At 37.7% G+C, this 24,418-nt stretch overlaps 2 protein-coding genes across 2 annotated transcripts; both read right to left on the bottom strand.

Annotated features, from left to right (window-relative positions):
- Window positions 1–1,410: 1,410 nt before the first annotated feature.
- Window positions 1,411–3,004, bottom strand: LOC113881652 (olfactory receptor 2M2-like). The gene has a single exon (XM_027524726.1). It carries the CDS (start codon window positions 2,791–2,793, stop codon window positions 1,867–1,869), a length of 927 nt encoding a protein of 308 aa, XP_027380527.1. The 5' UTR covers window positions 2,794–3,004; the 3' UTR covers window positions 1,411–1,866.
- Window positions 3,005–15,071: 12,067 nt separating this feature from the next.
- On the bottom strand, window positions 15,072–18,575 carry LOC113881637 (olfactory receptor 2M3-like). Its single transcript, XM_027524715.1, has one exon. It carries the CDS (start codon window positions 17,697–17,699, stop codon window positions 16,752–16,754), a length of 948 nt encoding a protein of 315 aa, XP_027380516.1. The 5' UTR covers window positions 17,700–18,575; the 3' UTR covers window positions 15,072–16,751.
- Window positions 18,576–24,418: the final 5,843 nt, after the last annotated feature.

Here is a 24,418-nt window from a genome sequence, read left to right as displayed (position 1 = left end):
TAGGCAAAGAAATACAGTCATCAGGTTAAGATAAAATATCTTCTGTGTGGGATATCTGCATATTTATTTTATCATTCCCTTTTTACCACGTATCATTAAAATATTTTAAAATGTAAAACACTTTTCAAAATAATAAGTTAATGCTAGGAGTAACAATATATTTCAATATTACTATTTGCTAATTTAGTTATTTAGTGCCTTTGAAGCTTGATTAGATGTTTCATGAGAATTACACAGTGTTGCTTTCTCATCTTTTTTTTTAAACATTATAATTTATTTATTTTGGCTGTGCTGGGTCTTCACTGTTGTGCACAGGCTCAATCGTTGTGGCACAAGGGCTTAGTAGCCTCACAGTATGTGGGATACCAGTTCCCAGACCAGGGATCTAACCCATGTCCTCTGCATTAAGAGGCAGGTTCTTAACCACTAGATGACCAGAGAAGTCCCTATTGATTGGTTTTCAAAAAGAGAAACATCCTAGTCTGACTCAACGTATTCAATGACGTCTAATGTAAAATCAGTTGATGGAATAAATGATCTCTTATGATCTAACTGTGCAGATGATTATTAGATTATTTTTTATGTGAAATAATCTAGATTCATCAGAAAAAAATATTTTTAATTCCAAATGCACATATATTTGTAGCGATGTGATTTTACATCTACACAGTTAGATTAGGCTCATATGAGGCAACATTTGTGTCACAACAGCCCTAGCACATGCCCTGCTATTGTATTAATTAGCATGAAATGCTTATGTGTTAACTGGTTTTCCAAGCCTATTTATTATCCCTAGACTTATTTCTCTGTCAAAAGTCACCAAAGTAATCAAACAACTTTGTCCTTTTAAGTTTGCTAATCATGATAATTTCTACCTTTCACTAGTTGGCACTTTGCCCCTTGGTCCCAAGAAACCGTGTAAAGTTTTATACCTTGCCAATTAGGTAGTTACTTATCTAGACTGCCTGGCTCTTCAACTTTGCCACGCTCATTAAAACTTTTCAGTCCCCACAAGACACTACATTTAATGAGTCCCTGAACACTCTTTTTTTCTAAAATAATAGTACCTCTCTCCTGAGCTTGAAGCAGATACCAAAGTTGCCTGTGATCACCTGTCTGAAATGGTGGTCACCCCAGATGATGTCAGAGAACATCAGAGAACTCAGAATTAATTTTGGATTATAACCAGGCATCATGAAACTTACAAGACTTATAATATATACAAAGTATAGTTTGATGATACGGTATTATCTGCCAAAACTCTGGAATATAAGTGGTTCCACTATAAGAATTATTCAGGTGTACAGATGCTCAGTATATCAGGGAAGTCAAACACAAGAAAAAAGCCTTCTCTGTCAAAATAAGTAAAAATAAGTAATATTTATTATAGGACAACTTTTTTTTTTTTTTGTAAATGAACAAATATCTGTGCCTCTCTGGTTAGCCTATATTTTGAAAGAGCTAATAACAAAATGAAATAGGCAAGTGTGGTAGCTAACTCAGTGCATAAGTCATTATAGAAGCATTTAAATAAGATTTTGGATTTTGAAAATAAGGAAAATCATTTAGGAAAATTTTGTTTATTATTTAGTTCTAGAAAGGGGAGTGAAACTTTATTAACTTAATTACTCACTTCTCAAGAATTTCATTAAGTACGCTTAAAACCAAAATGAATGTACAGTGAATGCAAAATATATCAATTAACTGAATGTATACCCAGAGTCTATCAAGTCTGATGCCTAATTTAGGAAATAGTTTATACACTTTTTGCTGAATTGTTTTTTTTTTTAATAAATGAATTTAAAGAGAGAAGAGTTAAGACAGAAAAAAATTTCTGTAAACCACTAATCCATTTTATTCTCTAGATTACCTCTTCCCTAGTACCTTACTGAATGCTTTGGCCACATCTTTGTTCCGGAGACTGTATATAAGGGGATTCAGCGTGGGAGTGAGAATGGTGTAGAAGGCTGACACCATCTTGTCCTGAGTTGGGGATCTATTAGAAGTGGGTCTCATATATATGAACATAGCTGCTCCATAATACATCCCCACAACAGTAAGATGTGAAGTACAGGTGGTGAAAGCCTTGTGCCGACCCTCCCCAGAACTCATGCGAATAACTGTTATAATTACACGTGTGTAGGAGATGATGATGAGTGACAAAGGGAGGAGGAGCATTACTACACAACAGATGAAAATAAGTGTTTCGAATGTGGAAGTATCCATGCATGAGAGATGCAGGAGTGCTGGGACATCACAGAAGAACTGAGCTATTTCTCGGGATCCACAATAGGAGAAAGACATAGTAGCAGCTACATCAACAATCCCATCAAAGCCACCAAGAATCCATGTAGAGACAGCCATGAGTCCACAGAGTTTCCAGTTCATGAGACTGTGGTACTGAAGAGGATAGCAAATGGCAACAGAGCGGTCATAGGCCATGACAGCCAACAAGAAGCACTCAGCACCAAATAGGGACACATAGAAAAAGATCTGGGCTTCACATCCTGCTACAGAAATGGACTTCCTGCCAGACAGGTAGCTGTGGGCCATCTTGGGTACAGTGGTGCAGATGAGCATGAGGTCCATGAGGGAGAGCTGGCTGAGGAGGAAGTACATGGGGGTGTGGAGCCTCGTGTCCAGGTAGATGACGAGGACCATGAGAGTGTTTGCCAAGAGCGCCATTGTGAAGATGCCCAGGACCAGAGAGAAGAGAAAGATGTGAGTGGGCGTGTAACTAAAAATTCCCATCAAGATGAAGTCAGGGTTGAATGTCTGATTGTCCCATTCCATGATGAATATTTTCTGTATCTAGAACCACAAGAAGTTATAAACATTACATATCTGGATAATTATTTATACACTGCCCACTCTATGTGTGGTACCCTGGTAAACCAACATACATGGTATGTCAGGACTGGGAAAGAAGAGCAGAGGCTTTGCAGTCAGGTGGAGTTAACCACACTCAACCTCCACCAACCTGCTCTGACAGGTTATTTCTGTATGTTCTCATTTTTCCTTTACATAGTATAAATAGCTTTTAAAAATATATATATATATATATTTTTTTTTTAATTATTGATGATTTATGGCTGCCCTGGATCTTTGTTGCTGCACCAAGGCTTGCTCTAATTGTGGTGAGCCAGAGGTACACTTCATTGCAGTGAATGGCCTTCTCATTGCAATGGTTTCTCTTGTTGCAGAGCAGGGGTTCTAGGGTACACAGGCTTTAGTAGTTGCAGTGCCTGGGCTCAGTAGTTGGGGCTCATGGTCTTTGTTGCCCTATGGTATGTAGAATCTTCCCGGATCAGGGATAGAACCCATGTCTCCTGCAATGGGAATGTGGATTCTTAACCACTAATAATCTGTTATTAGTTGTAGAGATATTACATTTCCATTTATGTAATTTTATTTGTGCACCAAACTTAGAGCACAAATAGGACTACTAGTTATACAACTATACAAAAGATGACCTTCTAATGCAGAATAACTGGTTAATAATTTCAAGGAGTCTATGCATTATGAATAGGCAACTTAGTTGCAGATGAGGAAATGAAAAATCAAAATCATCATTTATGAAGAAAGCAAGACGGATGGAAGGCAGAGGTAAAACAAGCGTTTATGTCTCAGTTTGAGACAGGTAGTATCTTAAGACTAGTTTTCACATTCACCAAAATGAAGAAAATTTAAGAAGGTATATAAGAAGGTTCGGAAATTATATAACCTGTGAGTCTGCCAAATTCTTAAATCAGTATCTAATGAGACAAAAGAAACAAACAAATGTCTTATATGTCTATCAGTGTGAGAGTGAGCCGAGAACAGTTTGTTCTGTTTGGGGAAAAGAGGAATTGTTTTACAAAAGATTAGACAAAAGCAGAGTAAACAGAGACAGCTTTTTATGTTGTTGAAACATCAAGGAAGAGGAATCCTTCCACGACAACCTCATGACATAATTATTTTGTCACTAAAGGAAAGGTCTTCTGTCATGCTGCCCACTGCTGCCTCAACCCAACTGTGTTTAAAGATTGGACAGGTTTCATGCTTTTACTCCAAAATGCTGTTGAAGCCAATTTTCAGTGGTCCTGGTCTAAATGTCTTTGGCTTCTCTAGTTCATCCCAAGAAATTTTTCAGGCAAAGAAGTAACACATTTTTAAACCTCCTCATTCTCATATCTCTTTTATGTATTTTCATCCTTATCAAGAAGAGGATTTAACTGAAGCTTAAGTCCAATACAAGGACCTGCTGCTGCTGCTGCTGCTGCTAAGTCACTTCAGTCGCGTCTGACTCTGTGCGACCCCATAGACGGCAGCCCACTAGGCTCCTCTGTCCCTGGGATTCTCCAGGCAAGAACACTGAAGTGGGTTGCCATTTCCTTCTCCAATGCATGAAAGTGAAAACTGAAAGTGAAGTCACAGTTGTGTCCGACTCCTAGCAACCCCATGGACTGCAGCCTACCAGGCTCCTCCGTCCATGGGATTTTCCAGGCAAGAGTACTGGAGGGGGGTGCCATTGCTTTCTCTGATACAAGGACTTAGCAGTTCTTTATTCAACGTTGTGTATCCTTTTTCTCTTAAGGTTTGAAATATTTCAAACCCAGCCAGAACTGGCCTGCCTTTGCTCTCATCCCTTCATTGGTGAAAGGCCTGTGCAATTCTTTCATTCAGAGACTGCTTTTCTTGTATTATCTCTATAAGTTGTAAAATACTAAAATTCTATTTCTCTTTTTATTGGATTCATAAGAAATATGAGCATCTAATATCTCTCATTGTGTTACCTCACCATCATTTCCACAGAAACATTGTCCCTGTTGGTAACATTTATTAGAATATATTTTCAAAAGATTGTACTGGTTGTCTATCAACTTAAATACTGTAACCCTAGTGCAATTTTTGTAATTTTAAGTCTATGTAAATCTTAGGAGCACAAATTATTGTCTTTTTATAGAGCTAGGACTGATTTTCTACAGACCTCTGTGCTGAAGGGGTAGCTGAATTGTGAAAGCTGGTTACTTAAGTGGAGCATGCAAATGAAAAGATTAGATGTGGACGTTGTAAGTGGAGAGTTAACCATTAAGATGGACTTGCTGTATACCTAATTAAGGAGAGCTTTATGTAGGGGTGCCAACACCCTAGGAGAAGCCTTAATCTTCTGAGTAAATTTGATTGTTGTCCTAGAGAGAAGTACCAGTTTCATTTGTTTGGCTTCCAGGTATGCTGTTTGCTGCCAACTGCTCTGCATGATGAGTGAGGGTAAGGGAGCATGGTGGTGGGGTGATTGGAACAGCATTCTTTAAACAGATCTTCAGTTAATGTCTTTTCACAGGGGAATCTTTGTGAGTGATTCAGGACTGCCTCAATTTCTGGTTTATTTTGTTCATCAGATTTCCATGTGTTTTGATCCTTCCGTGTATCCCTTGTAATATTTAGCTTGCTAACCATCTATTCCCTCTTAATTATTGTCCTTATTTATTGCTACATAGTCTCCTCAGTATTCTTGAGTTTGAGAGCTCCTTCCATTTTCTAAACATACCTCTATACCAGCACTTATCAAATTGTATTGTTATCATTATTACATATGTACTTTTGAATACAAAGGTATATGCAATGCATGTTCTCACCTCTATGAGATATAAATACGTTATTACCAGCCCTTGCCCATTTCTTTATTCTGTCTTCTGAAAATATTTATAACCATAGTCTTCCTTAATTCCTTCATTGTCCATCTCAGTAATCATAAAATACAATTCTTGATTCTTCACTCTTTTTTATTCCCAAAGTCTAGTAGCACAGTCATACACTTTGTCATAAAAACTTATGCTGTCATTCATACAAAAGCATCAGGTTTTACACCCATAACCCAAATCCTAATTATCATATGTTGATTGTTACTATACAACATAATTACCTTTTATTTTTGAAGATTCTTTTATTTCCAGCATATCCTGCACATATATATTACTGGCCATAATTGTATTTCACAAACTCTAGAAACTTCAACTCAGAGTGTTCAAGGATGTACTTGATTTATTAAATAAATTTTAATTTTCCATAGGAAGCTTGTACTTCACTCAAGCCAGCATATTTACTCTTTGTTATATACGTTAAATAACAGTATTGAAAACATTGAAATAAGCCAAAAAGGCAGTTGACATTGCTTTTCATTACCATACAAAGGCATTATTTAGCTATGTCTCTCAAGAATTACTTAATTCAGGGACTGTACCTGTGTCTGTGTAGATGTTTGTGTACATATCAGTACATAATGGAAATATGTAGTGTTTCTTCATCCCTTAAAAATGTAAGAATTTGTGATCAAAAACTAATCTTTTAAAATTTGCTAGGGAGCTTTAAGAAATAACTGATTAAAACATCTCTGCATGGTCGCACCTGCAAAACTAATCTTGCAGTAATATTAGTGGCCAAAGAAATTGTGGTTCAATAATTTTCAAGAACATCATAGGCTGTCTTTAGTTATATGAATAGTAACACGTATTAGTATATAAAACCTAATACACTCAAAAATTAAAATTATCTTAGTTCCATCTTTTGTAAATTATTTTGCTTTCTTTATCACAAAAGTAAATTCCCATCCACATGCTCACAAAATGCTTTATGCTATGTAATCCTCAATTAAGGGCCCATGTGTCAATGATGATCACCAACACTATCATTAAACACTACATGACTATGCATAATTACTTCATTAGAGTACAGAATTAGACTGAACTTACCTATATTCCTACTTATAAGAGGAGGATGCTTTCAAAAATAAATTAAATACATATATATGTAAAAGGGATGGAGGAGTCTGGTAGGCTACAGTACATGGGGTTGCAAAGAGTCGGACATGACTGAGCCACTTCACTTCACTTCACTTCATATGTAAAAGGAAGGAACAGAGAGGAGGAACAGAGAGAAACCTCTGTTGAGGAAGATGACTGGATTAGTTTAAATTCTGAGCAAAAATCAACACTTGTGAGGAAGAAGAACAGAGGCGAGGCCACATGGAGAGCACAGATTAAAGATTTAGACACAATCAGGGCATACCAAGTATGAACAGGTCAATTCTTCTGTGGATGCCAGACCAACTTGTATTTTCCCTTAGTTATAACCCAGCACCACCATCCTCCAGTGGAACACAGTCATAAGCCTGCCATAGGACAGGTGGATTTTCCTGGTGCATAAGCATAATGTAAAGATGGTTAGAAAGTACTCATTTAACACAGTGAATCTCACAGTGTGATCCCCTGACCAAGTCTAGCATTACTATCACCTGGGAACTTTTGGGAAATTCACATTCCCAGGTACCACTCCAGACCTACTGAATCAGAAATGTCTCAATAAGCCTCCAGGTGATCTGGATGATGGCTAATGTTTGAGAGTCACTGCTGTAGTCTATCTTCCTGCTTCAACGATGATCTTTGTATGGTATTCCATATACAGAAAAGCTAGTACATGTTGGAAGACAAACTTCTATGTCTGAAAATTTCCTCTGCCTCTCCTAGTATCATTAAATTTCCAATAAAATAAATCCTTTATTTTCCAACCTGTGGATACAATATCCCTGATTATTCTAGTACCGTTATGTCATACTTCTCATCAGAGACTTCCACAGGTTCCCAACTGTGAGAAAATCCAGTGACAACTATTTATTTTGGGGTTCAGGATACTGCAAAAGAGGTTTCCTCTCATTGTTTTTTAACACAATCCCTGAGAATTCTACTCTTTCATCCCCAGACATTTCTAATGTGAGATATTGGCTTAGGTTACTTCCCTCAAGAAGAATAAGCTTTGGTCTCCAAGGCGTTTCCAACTTTTAAAATTTATTCCTTGAATCCAACTCTAGAACAACCAGATCATCCTCATTAAGTCTACTTCATTTTAATAGATAATCGGCTCCCCACTCGCTGAACTCAGTCGTATGGTCTCTTCTACTGCTCTTACAACAGAGAGCTGAACTGGGACTCTGAGATCAGACAGTGATATTATCAGGAATCTATTTTTTTTTTTAACAAAATTCTATAGTAATTAATGTCATTTCTCAAGATTGTTGCAAAGATAATAAAAGATAACTCAACAAAATGCTTAATTAAAATATATGTGCTCAGAAAATATAATATCTTAACCATTCAAATATCTCAATCATTGCCATTGTTATACTTTTGGTATTTAATCTCTGTATTAGTCTGTTAGACTGCCATAACAAGATGCCAAAAACTAGGAGGGCTAAACAATCAAAACTTACTCTCTCACAGTTCTGAAAGCTAGAAGTGTTAGATCAAGGAGTCAGCAAATCTGGTTCTTCTGAAGGTTGCAAGGAAGAATCAGTTCAATGCTTCTCATCTAACTTCTGGTGGTTGCTGGCAATCTTTGGTATTCCCTGACTTATGAAAAATAACTCTGATGTGTCCTTCATCTTCACATGGCAATCTCACTGTGTCTGTGTCCAATTTTCCTCTTTTTATAAAGACACAAATTATTTGAATTAATACTTCCCCTAGTGAACTCCTGTTAGCTTGGTTACCTCTGTAAGGACCATAGCTTCAAATAAGGTCACATTGTGAAGTACAGAGAGTTCAACATATAAATTTTGAGGCACACGATTCAACCCCTAAAATATATATTAATTTCCATGTTTAATTTTATCCTATCATTTTGTATAATGATTTATTCTTTAAACTGGAATATAGACCACCAAAATGTATTGTCTTACATTTAAAAAATACTATTTTAATAAAACAGAATTGTGCTTTATACAGAGTTGAATATGTGCTTCTTAGAGAGGAAAAAAGTGCTGCATTAATGAAATAGATCCATGAAAAGATTCTCTAAATGAGTTTTAACCTAGTATACATGATAGAACAGTCAAATTATAATAATGCCTTGTGTTCACCTGCTGCTGCTGCTGCTAAGTTGCTTCAGTCGTGTCCAACTCTGTGTGACCCCATAGATGGCAGCCCACCAGGCTCCTCCGTCCCTGGGATTCTCCAGGCAAGAATATTGGAGTGGGTTGCCATTTCCTTCTCCAATGCATGAAAACGAAAAAGTGAAAGTGAAGTCGCTCAGTCGTGTCCGACCCTTAGCGACCCCATGGACTATAGCCCACCAGGCTGCTCCGTCCATGGGATTCCCCAGGCAAGAGTACTGGAGTGGGGTGCCATTGCCTTCTCCTGTGTTCACCTGCTGCTGCTGCTAAGTCGCTTCAGTCGTGTCCAACTCTGTGCGACCCCATAGACGGTAGCCCACCAGGCTCCCCCGTCCCTGGGATTCTCCAGGCAAGAACACTGGAGTGGGTTGCCATTTCCTTCTCCAACGCGTGAAAGTGAAAGTGAAGTTGCTCAGTCGTGTCCGACCCTTAGTGACCCCAAGGACTGCAGCCTACCAGGCTCCTCCGTCCATGGGATTCTCCAGGCACACCCTTTAAAAAGAACCTAAGACATAGTCAAAACTAATATTACTCAAGTTTTAATACGGGATGAATTAAGGTAAGATGGAAATATATCTATTGCTTTGGAAGTATCTAACAGATTTTCATCTCTTTCTGCTTCATTGAAACCCAGAAAGTGCTAGGTATTTTGTGATTTAAACTTATTTTTTCCAACCTACCTTCTGGTGTTTCCCAGGAAAATACAAGAACACTGACTAATAAAAAGGCTTAAATCCTAGTTTGTTTGTTTTTTTTCCCAAGTTAAATTTCTTTGTCCACAGGGACTTAGTCCCTTGCTTTTAATTACATTGATGATGTTATCTTCAATTTTTCCTGAGGTTCTCAATGTAATTTTTCCTGATTCCAAGATAAGCTTTGTTTCTTTTTATACCAAGTAGTAGGGGGTGATCTGTTTCTTTCATCATTATTAATGTAGATTGCTTGAAATATTCACCTATGTCTGGCTTTTAAAATCTTAACAATTTCTCTATCAACCTCTATCCCAGTGGTTCTCAAATTTAGACACTTATTAGAATCTTTTGAAGAAACTTGAAAATGTTATCTAGACCAGACTTTTATAAACTCATTAAATTAGAATCTCTTTGGAAGAAGCCAGGCATTATTTTCTGAATCTCCCCAGTTGATTCTATTGTGCAGGCTCTACCCTTTGCAAAATTAACAATGCCATCTTGGTCCTTGGATTCCACTGTTCTCTATTCCATGGCAAAACTTGTTCAATAAACTTTTTTAGTCGCTCATATTTTTTTGGTCAGTTGACACTTTGAGATTAAACTACTAATAAGCCCAAAACATGCTTGTTCTTCTTTAAACAGTTTCCATATAATGCATAGGCTTGCTGCCAGAGGTATGGCTAAGAAAAGGAACACAATTATTTATTAATTCATCAGCATAGAGCTTGAGATAATTTATGAAATAATGAAGGATTTTCCCTATTTGTACCACTTTATCGTTATTATTTTTTGAGGGAATATTTCAAATGATCAAGAATGACCACACATTGTCTTAAAATAGATATCACCAGTCACTATTGATCTCTTTTTCCTTTTGACAGTAGTTCTTACTTCTCTCTCTTTATGACTCTCCCTAAAATTTCCTGCTTGACACTAGTCTTTAAAAGCTCAAATGCCTGATACTTATCATCAATTGGACAGTTTGGGAAAATGTGTTAGTTCATCCAGTCACCAGGAAATGTGGAGTTGTCTCATTTCTTTGAGAAGGACCCATAGAGGGGGAAGTCCAGTAAACACTCAGAAGCCCAAGTAACTCTATGAGTAAGGATAGTTGGAGAGCCTCTCCCTACAAGTGACAAATGAAGGATAGATGGAGGCTTACCAAAATTCCACCTACCTTATTTTATTTCCCTCCCCTGACCCCCAACCCAATTAAGCTACTTCATAGGTGATTCAGAGTATTGAGCAAGTTGCTCTGTAACTGGGCTTTGTGATACCAGGTCCAATGGTGCATACAGGGTCTGTGTTAAATGGAGATGCTCTATTAAGCTTCTCTCCATTTCCAGGGAAAGAATACTTGAAAAGAGGCTCTTTACTGGATTCATAGAGACTTAATGTTGCACAATGGAACACAAAAAACGCCCCTGTGACCTGAGCTACCCTTTAATTACTGGGTATCATCTGTCCCACTATCCATAAAATCATGCCTGCTCAGTAGATTTATTTGTCCATGGAACTATCTCCTACTGTTATTTCCAGTTTTCTGAGAATGGACACCAGAGAGTCTTTGAATTCATTGCAATTATTATTTATAATGACATAGAACATATAGCAATCCAAATATCCATCAATAGGAGTATGCATGAATAAGTTGATGGTATATTTATCCAGTGGGATATTGTATAAGTATTTAAAGATTCATGTGAATAGACTTGACGTATCAAAGTAAGTTAATTTTAGAAAACATAACGTGTGAAACATGCAAGTTGAAGAATTATGTGTAGAGTATAATACCTATTGTATCATATTATGTAATTTTTATGAAGATGTACACATTCAGCAAAATATAGTACCATTGCTGGTAATACGTCATCAAAACTTCAAGTCTGTGATTATGGCAGGAAATGTAAGAGGTTCATGGTATGATGGTGAGGAGTTACCCAAAGAGCATTAACTCTAGCTGGAATCTCATTTCATTAAAAACAGGAAAAGGAATAAATTCATCAGGCTAAGATAAACTCTCATATGGGAATGTGTCCATACTTCTTATATCATTCCTTTTGTACTATGCATAATTAAAATATTTTAAAATAATAAAGCACTTTTTAAAAATAAATTAATGCAAAAAATAACAATATGTTTCAGTTTTATTGTTATTTGCTAATTTGTTATTTAGAAAGTTATGAAACTTGATTAGATGATTCAGTTGGTTACTGAGAACTATACAGTATTGCTATTATTGGCTTTTAAAAAGAGAAATATTCTAGTCTGACTCAGTGCATTCAAAGAAGTCTAATGTAAAATCAGTTGATGAAATAATCTCTTATGGTCTAGTTATTAAGATGATTATTAGATTATTTTCTATGTAAAATAGTCTAGATTCATAAGGAAAAAAGCACTTTTAATTACAAATGTACATACATTTGTAGTGATTTGATTTTCACTTTAAGCAGTGACACAGTACAAGGCAACATTTATGTTGCAACTGTAAGGTAAGGGAGTTAGAGAAGACAAGGTTCAGAAAAAGAATGAGACCAGCACTTTACAGGAACAGATCACCTTTAATGAGGTGAGAAGGGGCAGCAGTCAGATTAGCGAGCTGCTGCACTTATCCAAGAAAAGAGTAAGTATATATAGGCATGTATGTGGAAAGTTACTGTCTTAAGGGGGCCTATTCTTCTCCAAGGTTGTTCAGAGTTAAACTGATGGGGTAAGGAATTTTGGAGATCGGCCAGAGGCTGGACCAGCTGGGAGCTGGGCGTAATCAACGTTAATGTCCATTTTTTTTCTTCGGGTGAGAGAGTTCTTTGTTTTACATAGAATGGTGGGGAGGATCTAGAGGGGAGTTTGAACTCCAGGCTATTTTGAGCCATGTAACTTTCCTTCAACAACAGCCCTAGCACATGCTCTACTATTATATTAATTAGCATGGAATGTTTACATGCTAACTGGTTTCTCAAGTGTATTTATTACCCTTAGATTTATTTCTCTGTCAGATGTCACCAAAGTGACCAAACAGTTCTGTCCTTTTGAGTTTGCTAATCAGGACAGCTTCTACCTTTCACTAGTTGGCACTTTGCTCTTCGGTCCAAGGAACCATATAAAATACTTTTCCAGTTAGGTAGCTATTTAAGTGGGGTCTTCAATTTTGCATGCTCATTAAAATTTTTCAGCCCCCACAAGACACCTCATTTAGTGAGTCCCCGAATAATTTCTTTTTCTAAGAATAGTACCTCTCTCTTGAACTTGAAGCAGAGAACTGAAGTTGCTAGTAATCACCTGTCTGAAATGGTGTTCCACTCCAAATGATATCGGAGAACATCAGAAAACTCAGAATAAATTTTAGATTATATGGAAACATCTTGAAACCTATAAGATTTGTCATATATGTTACAAATCTGATAATGAAAGATATAGCTGGAAATGACTTTATACAACCTCATTCAATAGACAGGTAAATTTACAAGTTCAAATAGGAATCTTTAAGCAATATTATATTGGATCAGAAAAAAAGTGACCCCTATAGAAACAACTATGTTTAATTATGTTAGACTGTGTTGACGTCCTCTCTAACTTTGAATACTGGTGTGGTAAGTTACCTAAATTTTCAAGCTATCTTTGATGTGTTTATGTAATCATCATAAACCTGTGACTTTGATAAAAACCATTTCATATCTCTGGACCTCGACAACTACACCTGATTAGTGATGGAATATAGAGGTCTTTTTCAGCTTTACTATGTCATGGTGAGGAAATAGTCACTTTAAAGTTAGCTTGATGGAGTCTGAAAATTCTAAAGCTTGCATATTTGTTTAACCTCAGTGGAGATATCAGTATTTATGCCAACCCTCAAGATCAAAGGTGAACAGTGCAGGGCTTACCACCACCCACCCTCAGATCAGAGTAGCCTGGAAGAAATTATCTCAGAAGCTACTGTCAAATAAATACACATTTATGACTTCCGTAATATGAGCCCCCTCCATTATCTCAATTTAATTGTCATGGAATTGTATTAAAGTGCATAATAGGGGAAAAAACTGTCATATAACATAATAGCTGGCCAAGGGGTCTTTCTGCCCTTTCCTGATTATGTTCATGGATAACTTCAGCCCTGTACACTTACCTCTCCTGGTGAGGAATCCCTATAAGCCATAAGGGGAGGAGAGAGAAAGCATTCCCTGAAAATGTAGAGGCACTCTTGTTCTAAACCATCCATCTAACATCCTCTCTAGAAAAAACTGTTTACTGGCAGAATCTATTGTCCCTCACTAAAAATACTGAAAAGGAGATATTTAACCCTTTCCCCATTCACGCTAAGGTTCTCTGTAGTCTCACCATAGCCCAGTACCTGTCCTTATTAGTGACCTACTAGTACCAGCACTCCTGCCCAGGGAGTGGAACAGAGAAAAGCAGGGTTTTTTGAGCTACTCTAGGGGCAAGTATTCTCCTGTGTTTATTCGTTTTTCTTGGAAACCTGGATATATTTACTATCTGGGTCTGTAACTATCCAAATACTTGACTCCATACAGGTTTTCAGTGGAACAGTGGTGGCCCTCAGCTTATTCCTTATGGGTTCCACTGCCTGCACCCAGCAGAGTATCCATACCTTTTGGTACAAATAAAAGTTCGTTTAGAATCTGCGACATAGGAGACATGGGTTGGATCCCTAAGCCTGGAAGATCCCCTGGAGGGATCACAAAGAGAACATCCAAGCATGGCAACTTGCTCCAGTATACTTGGTGGGAAATTCTCACAGACAGAGGAGCTTGGTGGTTATGGTCCAAAGGGTTACAAAGAGTCAGATATGACTGAAGTGACTCAGCATGATTAGAATCTGTGAGGTCAGTCAGAGTTTCTCTTCGATGATGGTGATGAAGCAGTATGTCCTGAAACTGATTATTGGACCAGAAACACACTTAATGAAGTCCTTCTTGGGGTCTATTGCCTTTTTTCATCATGAAGGGTAGTCAGAGAGTTTGTACAACTCAGCTCATCACTCATCATTATAATATGTACCAGAGAGTTTCACCCAAATAATGTTAGCTACCATGATGTGAAATTAGATATGAAATAAATAGTGCCACCACCCTCTTCTCCATTTATTCTTCTTAAGATATGGATTCCAATAACTCTTGCAGAGTACTGAGTGCCTTTAGTATATGCAGCCAGGCCAACTTCCATTTGAATATACATAGCTGATTTAGCATCTCATTGGTACATAATTTAAACCTTTGTTTACATGTATACAAGGTCCAACTATTTCTGTGGCTTTCAGAAATTAAGAGTATGATAACACTGTGCTCACATGAATGAAATTTACAGGTTGTAGTAGCCACTTCACATATAAGCAGAAATATGATACTTTTTCTAAAGCAAAGCAAACCTCCATGGAGTCAATATAAAAAAATTAAAACTATAATATATTTTTCATTAATAGTATATGATATCTCAGAAAGATATATATTAAAAAAGAGAAACAGATGAAAGAAAGAAGAAAGTTTAAAAGACTTATTTTGATCATGTGACCTTATAGCCTCAATCAGGAAAGATGTCATGTCAAGAATTCTATTTTGGCATTGTCCTGTTTTGTATCTTGGGAAAAAATTCTACAATTCCTTAACTATTAGGGAAAGAACTGTGAAATATTTCTCTTTCAAAATTAAAAAATATTTAAGGATATTTCATGTAGGTGTCATCATTTCTGTAAGGATCCACTCTCAGTGATACTCATCACATTCTTGGAAAACTCAACAGTCCCCTTTTCCATTTACTTGTCAGTTTCAGTGTTTTAAGGTGATCAACGAAGGGCTGTAGTAAGAGTACATATCTAATCATAAGACTCACAACTCCACCCTCATATAAATGAAGCCACAACTTTCCCCCCGCCCTACTTTTTAACTAAATTAATACCAGTGTCTTATTTTTAGATATATCTTTTTATAGCAACTCCAAATATCAGGTATAGCAACTCCAAATATCAGGTTTAGATTAAAGAAGTATATGCAAGTTCCATAATGAAATCCCAATCTTTATAAGGTTTATCCAATTTCCCAGGTAGAACCAATATCATAGAAATCTGGTCTTCTATGGACACAAAAGTGTTTCACTTTGAGTGCTGTAACCTGTCCCAAGATGAAGAGTTTCTACTGGATTTGAGTATATTCCTTTGGGAAGACCATGTACATTGTCTCAGAATGGGAGATGGGGTTCCCACCAAGGCAATCAAAGACCAGTCAACATTTTCATTCAGTTACCATCCATGTTCATCAGGAAAACAAAGAAAAAAGTAGGCAGCTTATGTAACAATAATATTATTACACCTTTACTGCAATAACTACTAAATTCATGGAAACTTTTCTACACACATTCAAAGGGTAATGTTCTGATATGAAGAATAACAATATTCCCATCATGGTTCAGTACATAAATATGATATAGATCATAATTTCTGTGTAGGACTCAGCCCTGGGATTTCATTATACCATAGTGGATTTTTAGGATACCAAAAAAAACCCTATAAAATATAGGTTGATGATACCGCATCATCTGTCAAAACTCTGGAAATAAGTGGCTCCGCTATAAGAAATCTTCAGATACACAAATGCTCAGTGTATTAGAGAAGTCAAACAAAAGAAAAAAGTCTTTTTGGCCAAAATAAGTAGTATTTATTATAGAATAAGTTTTTTGGTAAATGAGCAAATATCCATGACTCTCTGGTTAGGTCATATTTTGAAAGAACTAATGACAAAATGAAATAGACAAGTGTGGTATTTAACTCAGTACATAAATCATTGAATAAGAATTTCAATAAGAATCTGTTTTGTGAAAATAAGGGAAAGCATTTAAAAGAGTTTTATTATTTAGTTCTATTAATAGGAGTATATCTGTTTATTGACTTAATCATTCACTTCTCAAAAACTTCATTGAGTATATTTAAAACCACAATGAATATTCAATGAATGCAAAATATATCAATAAACTAAATGTGTACCCAGAGTTCATCAACTGTGATGACTATTTTAGAAAAATTATACATTTGTACATTTGTTGCTAAATCTTGTTATATTTAAATAAATGAACTTGCCAGAGAGAGAGACAGGAGTTAGGAAAGAAAAAAAAAAACCCTGCAACCATTATCCAATTTGTTCTCTAAATTTCCTCTTCCCTAGTACCTTACTGAATGCTTTGGCCACATCTTTGTTTCGGAGGCTGTATATAAGGGGGTTCAGCATGGGAGTGAGAATAGTGTAGAAGGTCGATACCATTTTATCCTGGGTTGGGGATCGATTAGAATTGGGTCTCATATATATGAACATAGCTGCTCCATAATACATCCCCACAACAATAAGATGTGAAGTACAGGTAGTGAAAGCCTTGTGCCGACCCTCCCCAGAACTCATGCGAATAACGGTTATAATTACACGTGTGTAGGAGATGATGATGAGTGACAAAGGGAGGAGGAGCATTACTACACAACAGATGAAAATAAGTGTTTCGAATGTGGAAGTATCCGTGCATGAGAGATGCAGGAGTGCTGGGACATCACAGAAGAACTGAGCTATTTCTCGGGATCCACAATAGGAGAAAGACAAAGTAGCAGCTAACTCAACAATCCCATCAAAGGCACCAAGGAACCATGAAGAGGCAGCCAGGAGTCCACAAAGTTTCCAGTTCATGAGACTGTGGTACTGAAGAGGAGAGCAAATGGCAACATAGCGGTCATAGGCCATGACAGCCAACAAGAAGCACTCAGCACCAAATAGGGACACATAGAAAAAGATCTGGGCTTCACATCCTGCTACAGAAATGGACTTCCTGCCAGACAGGTAGCTGTGGGCCATCTTGGGTACAGTGGTGCAGATGACCATGAGGTCCATGAGGGAGAGCTGGCTGAGGAGGAAGTACATGCGGGTGTGGAGCCGCGTGTCCAGATAGATGACGAGGACCATGAGAGTGTTTGCCAAGAGCGCCATTGTGAAGATGCCCAGGACCAGAGAGAAGAGAAAGATGTGAGTGGGCGTGTAATTAAAAATCCCCATCAAGATGAAGTCAGGGTTGAATGTCTGATTCTCCCACTCCATAAAAAATGTCTTCTTTATCTAGAAGCACAAGAAGTCACAAACGTTAACTATCTGGGTTATTATTTATTCATCATCCACTCTACGTGTGGTATGCTGGTAAATCAACATACATGATATGGTCAGGCCTGAAAAAGAATGAGCAGAGACTTTGCACTCAAGCTCCACCACTGCCAACCTACATGTCCTCTGACGAGTTACTTCTCTGTGCTTTATTTTACTTCTTTTACAAGGCAGAAATAGCTTTTCAATTGAGTTGCTGGAATTATTAAATAAGATATCAGTGCAAACCACAGCATCCAGACAGAGTATATGACTCCTCAAGAAACATATAACCAATTATTAAATAGGATCATATACATAAATTTAACATGTGTATAAATTCTGTAACAGAGAAAAAGAGCATTTTGAATGTCATTGCCTATATAGTAAGATAACTGAAACTAATAATCTGTTACTTCTAAGAGATATGAACATTTGCATTTATGTAACTTTATTTGTGCACCAGACTTAAAGATCAAACAGGACTACTAGTTAAACAATTACGCAGAAGATGAACCTCCAGTGTAGAATAATTGGTAAATCATTTGAAGTAACTGATGCATCATGGTTAGGTGACTTAGCTGTAAATGAAGAAGTAAAAAAATCAAAATTATCATTTATGAAAAACAATAATATAGGTGGAGAGAGGGGGAGAATTTATCATTTATGTCTCAATTTGAGAAAGGTAGCATGTTGAGATTTCCTTTCACATTCACCAAAATGAGGAAGCTTTAAGAAGGTGTATGAAGATACCCAAATTCCATAACTTGCAGTTATGCTAAATTTCATTAATTAGTATCTAAAGACTGGTTCCAAATAGGAAAAGGAGTATGTCAAGGCTGTATATTGTCACCCTGCTTATTTAACTTATATGCAGAGTACATCATGAGAAACGCTGGGCTGGAAGAAGCACAAGCTGGAATCAAGATTGCCAGGAGAAATATCAATAACCTCAGATATGCAGATGACACCACCCTTATGGCAGAAAGTGAAGAGGAACTAAAAAACCTCTTGATTAAGGTGAAAGTGGAGAGTGAAAAAGTTGGCTTAAAGCTCAACATTCAGAAAATGAAGATCATGGCATCTGGTCCCATCACTTCATGGGAAATAGATGGGGAAACAGTGGAAACAGTGTCAGACTTTATTTTTGGGGGGCCTCCAAAATCACTGCAGATGGTGACTGCAGCCATGAAATTAAAAGACTCTTACTCCTTGGAAGAAAAGTTATGACCAACCTAGATAGCATATTGAAAAGCAGAGACATTACTTTGCCAACAAAGGTCCGTCTAGTTAAGGCTATGGTTTTTCCTGTGGTCGTGTATGGATGTGAGAGTTAGACTGTGAAGAAAGCTGAGTGCCAAAGAATTGATGTTTTTGAACTGTGGTGTTGGATAAGACTCTTGAGAGTTCCTTGGACTGCAAGGAGATCCAACCAGTCCATTCTGAAGGAGATCAGCCCTGGGATTTCTTTGGAAGGAATGATGCTAAAGCTGAAACTCCAGTCCTTTGGCCACCTCATGCAAAGAGTTGACTCACTGGAAAAGACTCTGATGCTGGGAGGGATTGGGGGCAGGCGGAGAAGGGGACGACAGAGGATGAGATGGCTGGATGGCATCACTGACTCGATGGACGTGAGTCTGAGTGAACTCTGGGAGTTGGTGATGGACAGGGAGCCTGGCATGCTGCGATTCATGGGATCGCAAAGAGTCGGACACGACTGAGTGACTGAACTGAACTGAAAGACACAAAAGGAAGAAATAGATGTCTTGATATATGTCTATCAGTGTGAGAGTGAGCCAAGACCAGCTTGTTGTGTTAGAGGAAAATGGAACTATTTTACATAGGATTCAGATCAGATCAGATCAGTTGCTCAGTCGCGTCCGACTCTTTGCAACCCCATGAATCGCAGCACGCCAGGCCTCCCTGTCCATCACCAACTCCATCACCAACTGGTCTAAATGTCTCTGGCTTCTCTAGTGCATCTCCATCCCAAAAACTGTTTCAAGCAAAGAAGCAGGACATTTTTAAAGCCCTTTATTCTCACTGCACTTTGTTTCTTCATCCCTACCTAGAGGACAATTTAACTGAAGCTTAAGTCCAGTTCAAGGACCCAGCCGCTCTTTATTCATCACTGTGTATCCTTTTTTTCTTAAAGTGGGCCCCTCAACATTTTAGATATTTCGAGTCCAGCCAGAAATATGAGTATCTATTATGTCTCACTGTGTTACTTCACCATCCCTTCCACTGGGCAAGTATTGTCCCTGCTGCAACATTTACTGGAATGTCTTTTCAAAAGATTGTACTGATTGTCTATGAATTTAAATATTATGACACCAATATAACTTTTGTAATTTTAAGTCTATACACTATTACTCTCTTTTTGTAGAGATAGGACTGATTTCCTACAATCTTTACCCTAAAGCGGTAGCTGAATTGGGAAAGCTGGTTAGTTAAGTGGAGCCTACAAATGAGAAAATTGGATGTGGGCATTGTTAGTGGAAAGTTAACCATTAAGATGGACTTGCTGTAAATGAGGAACACTTTATGTAGGGGTGCCAACACCCTAGGGGAAGTCTTAATCTTCTGAGTCAATTTGATTGTTGTCTTAGAGAGAAGTACCAGTTTAATTTTTTGGCTTCCAGGTATGCCCTTGGCTGCCAATTGGTCTGCATGATGAGTGGGGGTGGGAGAGAATGGTGGTGGGGCTGATTAGAATGGCATTCTTTAAACAGATCTTCAGTTAATGTCTTTTCACAGGTGATCTTTGTGTATGATTCAGGACTGCCTCAATTTCTGGTTTGTTTTGTTCATCAGATATCCATGTGTTTTGATCCTTCCGTATATCCCTTGTAATGTTTAGCTTGCTGACCATTTCTTCCTCCTTAATCATTGTCCTCACTTATTTTTTCTTTTCTTTTTAATTAGTTTTTATTGGAGTATAGTTGCTTTACAATGTTGTGTTCATTTCTGCCTTACAAGAAAATGAATCAGCCTTACATGACATATATGCCCTGCTTTTTGGACTTCCTACCCATTCAGTTCACCACAGTGCAGTTAAGTAGTGTATGTTCTCATTAGTTATCAGTTTTATACATAGTATTGATAGTGTGTCAACCCCAGTCTCCCAGTTCCTCTCACCCTACTTTTCCCTCTGTATTCATACATTTGTTCTCTGCAGCTGTGTCTTATTTTTTTTTTTTTGCTTTGCAAATAGGATCATCTATACCATTTTTCTAGATGTTTATTGCTACACACACTCCTCAGTATTCTGAGCTGAGAAACTCTTAGCACTTTCTAAACACAGTTCTACAATATCATTTATCATATTGCATTGTTATAATTATTATATATGTACCTTTGGATACAAAGGTATGTGCACATGTAAGTTCTCAGCTGTGGGAGACATAAATACATTGTTGCCAGTGTCCTTATCCATTTCCTTATTCTATTTTCTGAAAATATTTATAACCACAGTCTTCTTTCATTCTTTAACTGTACATCTAATCATAAAAAACGATTTTAGATTTTTCTCTCCTTTTTATTCCCAAAGAACCAGTCACGTAGTCATACAAATTTGTTATTAAACTAACTCTCTCAGTGACTTCCCACTCACAATGCAGCGGCCATGAATTCTGTCCCTTGGTCCAGGAACTAAGATCCCACCTGTCTCTGGTTGATGCTGCTACTGAACCTATGCGCTCTTGAGTCCCTGGGCCACAACTAGAGAGAAGCCCGGGCATTGCAATGAAAGATCCAGAAGGCCACAACTAAGACCCAGCGCAGCCAAAACAATAATTAATTAACAACAAGAAAAAAGCAGCTCTCTCATTCATACAAAAGCATCTGTTCTTATATTCATAATCCAAATCCTAATTATTACATGTTAATAGCTATTATACAAGCTAATTAACCTTTATTCCTGAAGATTCTTGAGTTTCCAGCTCAACCTGCACATAGATATTAGTGGCCATTATTTTACTTCACAAACTCCAGGAACTTCAACTTAACATTCAGAGTGTTTAAGGATGTATTCTATTAACTAGATAAAATTTAAATTTCCATAGAAAACGTGTACTTAGTTCAAGCCAGCTTATTACTGGTAATTATATATTTTAAATAACACTATTGAAAACATGAAACGTGGCAAAAAGGTAGTTGGCATTGTTTTTCAATATTATACCAAGGCATTGTTTAAGAGACTCTCCCAAGAATTTAATTCAGAGAATGAACCTGTGTTTGTGTTAAATTAGATAATGAACCATATCACTATTCCTAGGAACATACAGTGTTTCTTCATCCTTTACAAATAAAATAATTTGTGATCAAAAACTAATCTTTAAAATTTGTTGGGAGCTTTAAAAAAGCAGATTAAAAGATACTCTTTATGGTCACACCTGCAAAACTACATCTTGCAGCGATACTAGTGACCAAAAAAACTGTTGTTCAGTAATTTTCAAAAACATACTAGACTGTCTTTAGTTATACAAATAGTATTACAAAGGGTTTTCTATGGTGTGTGTTAACCACCATAGAAAACACCCTGTGTTAACCACCCTGTGTTAACCACCCTGTGTTAACTACCAGGGTCATAGTCCCTGTGACCCCAGGGACTGCAGCCTGCCAGGCTTCTCTGTCCATGGGATTTCCCAGGCAAGAACACTGGAGTGGGCTGCCATTTCCTTCTCCAGGGATCTTCCCAACCCAGGGTAGTGCACTCAATAATCTTAAATTATGTTAGTTCAATGTTTTGAAAAGTATTTTACTTTCTTTCTCACAAAATAAAATCCACTTTCAGATATTCACAAAATACTTTCTGCTATGTAATCCTGAATTAAGGGCCCAAGTGTCATTGATCATTACAAACACTGTATCATTAAACACTACATGGCTATACCTAATTACTTCATTGGAGTACAGAATTAGACTGAGCTTACCTATATTCTTACTTAAAAGAGGAGGATGCTTCCAAATATAAATTAAATACATATATATGTAAAAGGAAAACTGGAGGAGGAACAGTGAAAAACCTCTGCTGAGGAAGATGACTAAATTAGTTTAAATTTTGAGCAAATATAGATTCTTGTGAAGAATAAGAAACAGAGGCGAGACCACATGGATAGCACAGATAAAAACTGGACATGATCAGGGCCTACCAAGTAAGAAGCGGTTGATTCCCCTTGGGTGCCAAGAGTAAGTTGTATTTTCCCTTAGTTATAACCCAGCAATACTATCCAGCAGAACACATAAAGAAGCCTGTCCCAGGACAGGTGGATTTTCACGGCATGTAAGCATGACTTACGATGGTTAGAAAGTACTCACTGAGTGCAGTGACTCTCACAACTTGATACCCCAGCCAAGTACTAGTGAGAGAGTCATTTCCTAGGCAGGTTGATAAGGAGTCTAGGGGTCCCCAAGAAGAGAGGGGTCTGGAATTCTCAAGGAGGAAGAAAGGACAAACTTTTTTTTCTTTTTCTACATTCCTTAGGATTATATAACAATAAGGCATCCTGCCTGAGGACAGTCTCTGGATTAAACCTTCTGGCTAATTCTGTTATCTTAAAATGTAAATTATGGGAGGTCTTTACAACCTCCAGACATTCTTTGGAGTATATAACTTCATTGTTAACACTAGCAAGCAGGTGCTCTTTCTGCCCCCTTCTGATGCCTATGTCAGAAGATTTCTCTATCTCCTTTATACTTTAATAAAACTTTATTACACAAAAGCTCTGAGCGATCAAGCCTCGTCTCTGGGCCCTGGATTGAATTCTTCTCCTCTGGGGGCCAAGAATCCCGGTGTCTTCGCGTGATTCAACAACAACCTTTCATCTTGGGGGCTCATCCAGGATCCTTCAGGACAAGGTAAGGATGCTTGGAGCTTTAGTTCTTTGTTCTTTTAGCGAACACGTTTTCTGCTGTGCTTTACTAACTCTACTGTGTGCTTGTGTGAATGAATGACAGGCCCTGCGTGAAGCAAGTAAGGAGCCCTGCTCTGCGGTTCCACGGTGATCTCATACGGCTCATGGCAGAAACCTGTCAGGGCGTTATACCGACCTGCCAATGCCAAGAGGCACCCAATGTCTCCTTCGGGAACCGACCAGAAACGGGCAAAGCATGTGGACCGAATTCTCCTTTCTCGGTCAAACTTTTTGGTCTCTTTGACCATTTCATAACTCCTTGGGAATTAGAAGTACTAACCTAATCTATTGGATCATAGACTTTCAAGGGACTTGTGATGTATACTGTTATTGTATACTGTGGCTTAGGTCCCAAACTTGAATTGGTAGTCAAGAAAGCGCCTAGCCTCACTAGGAATCGAAAATTCGGAAGCTAGATGGAACTCTAGCTCCCAGAACATCTCTGAGGTTAAAGGTTACTCAGATTGGGACTGCGATGGGTTTTTTTTTTTTTTCTTTGTTAACGCCGGCTCTTAGTGGATCAGAGGAGGCTATTATACTGGTGTGGTGATGCTTGGAAAGAACATCTCAGTTTTATGTTCGTGTCGGTCTTATTGTGGTCAGGAAATACTCAGGGTCGTGCACAGGCACTCAGATGACGAATGTTTCCCCTAGTAGTCTTAGCTTGGGAGGCATTCCGGAAGGTTACTCTGATTCACCCCGGGTGACATCAGAGGCAAACAAGGTTAAAGGTGAAGAGCTGGACGTCAAGTAGGGATGCTATCA

The sequence above is a fragment of the Bos indicus x Bos taurus genome, chromosome 23, assembly GCF_003369695.1.
Source record: "Bos indicus x Bos taurus breed Angus x Brahman F1 hybrid chromosome 23, Bos_hybrid_MaternalHap_v2.0, whole genome shotgun sequence".
NCBI classification, from domain to species: Eukaryota; Metazoa; Chordata; class Mammalia; order Artiodactyla; family Bovidae; genus Bos; species Bos indicus x Bos taurus.
This window is presented reverse-complemented; position numbering and strand designations above follow the sequence as displayed.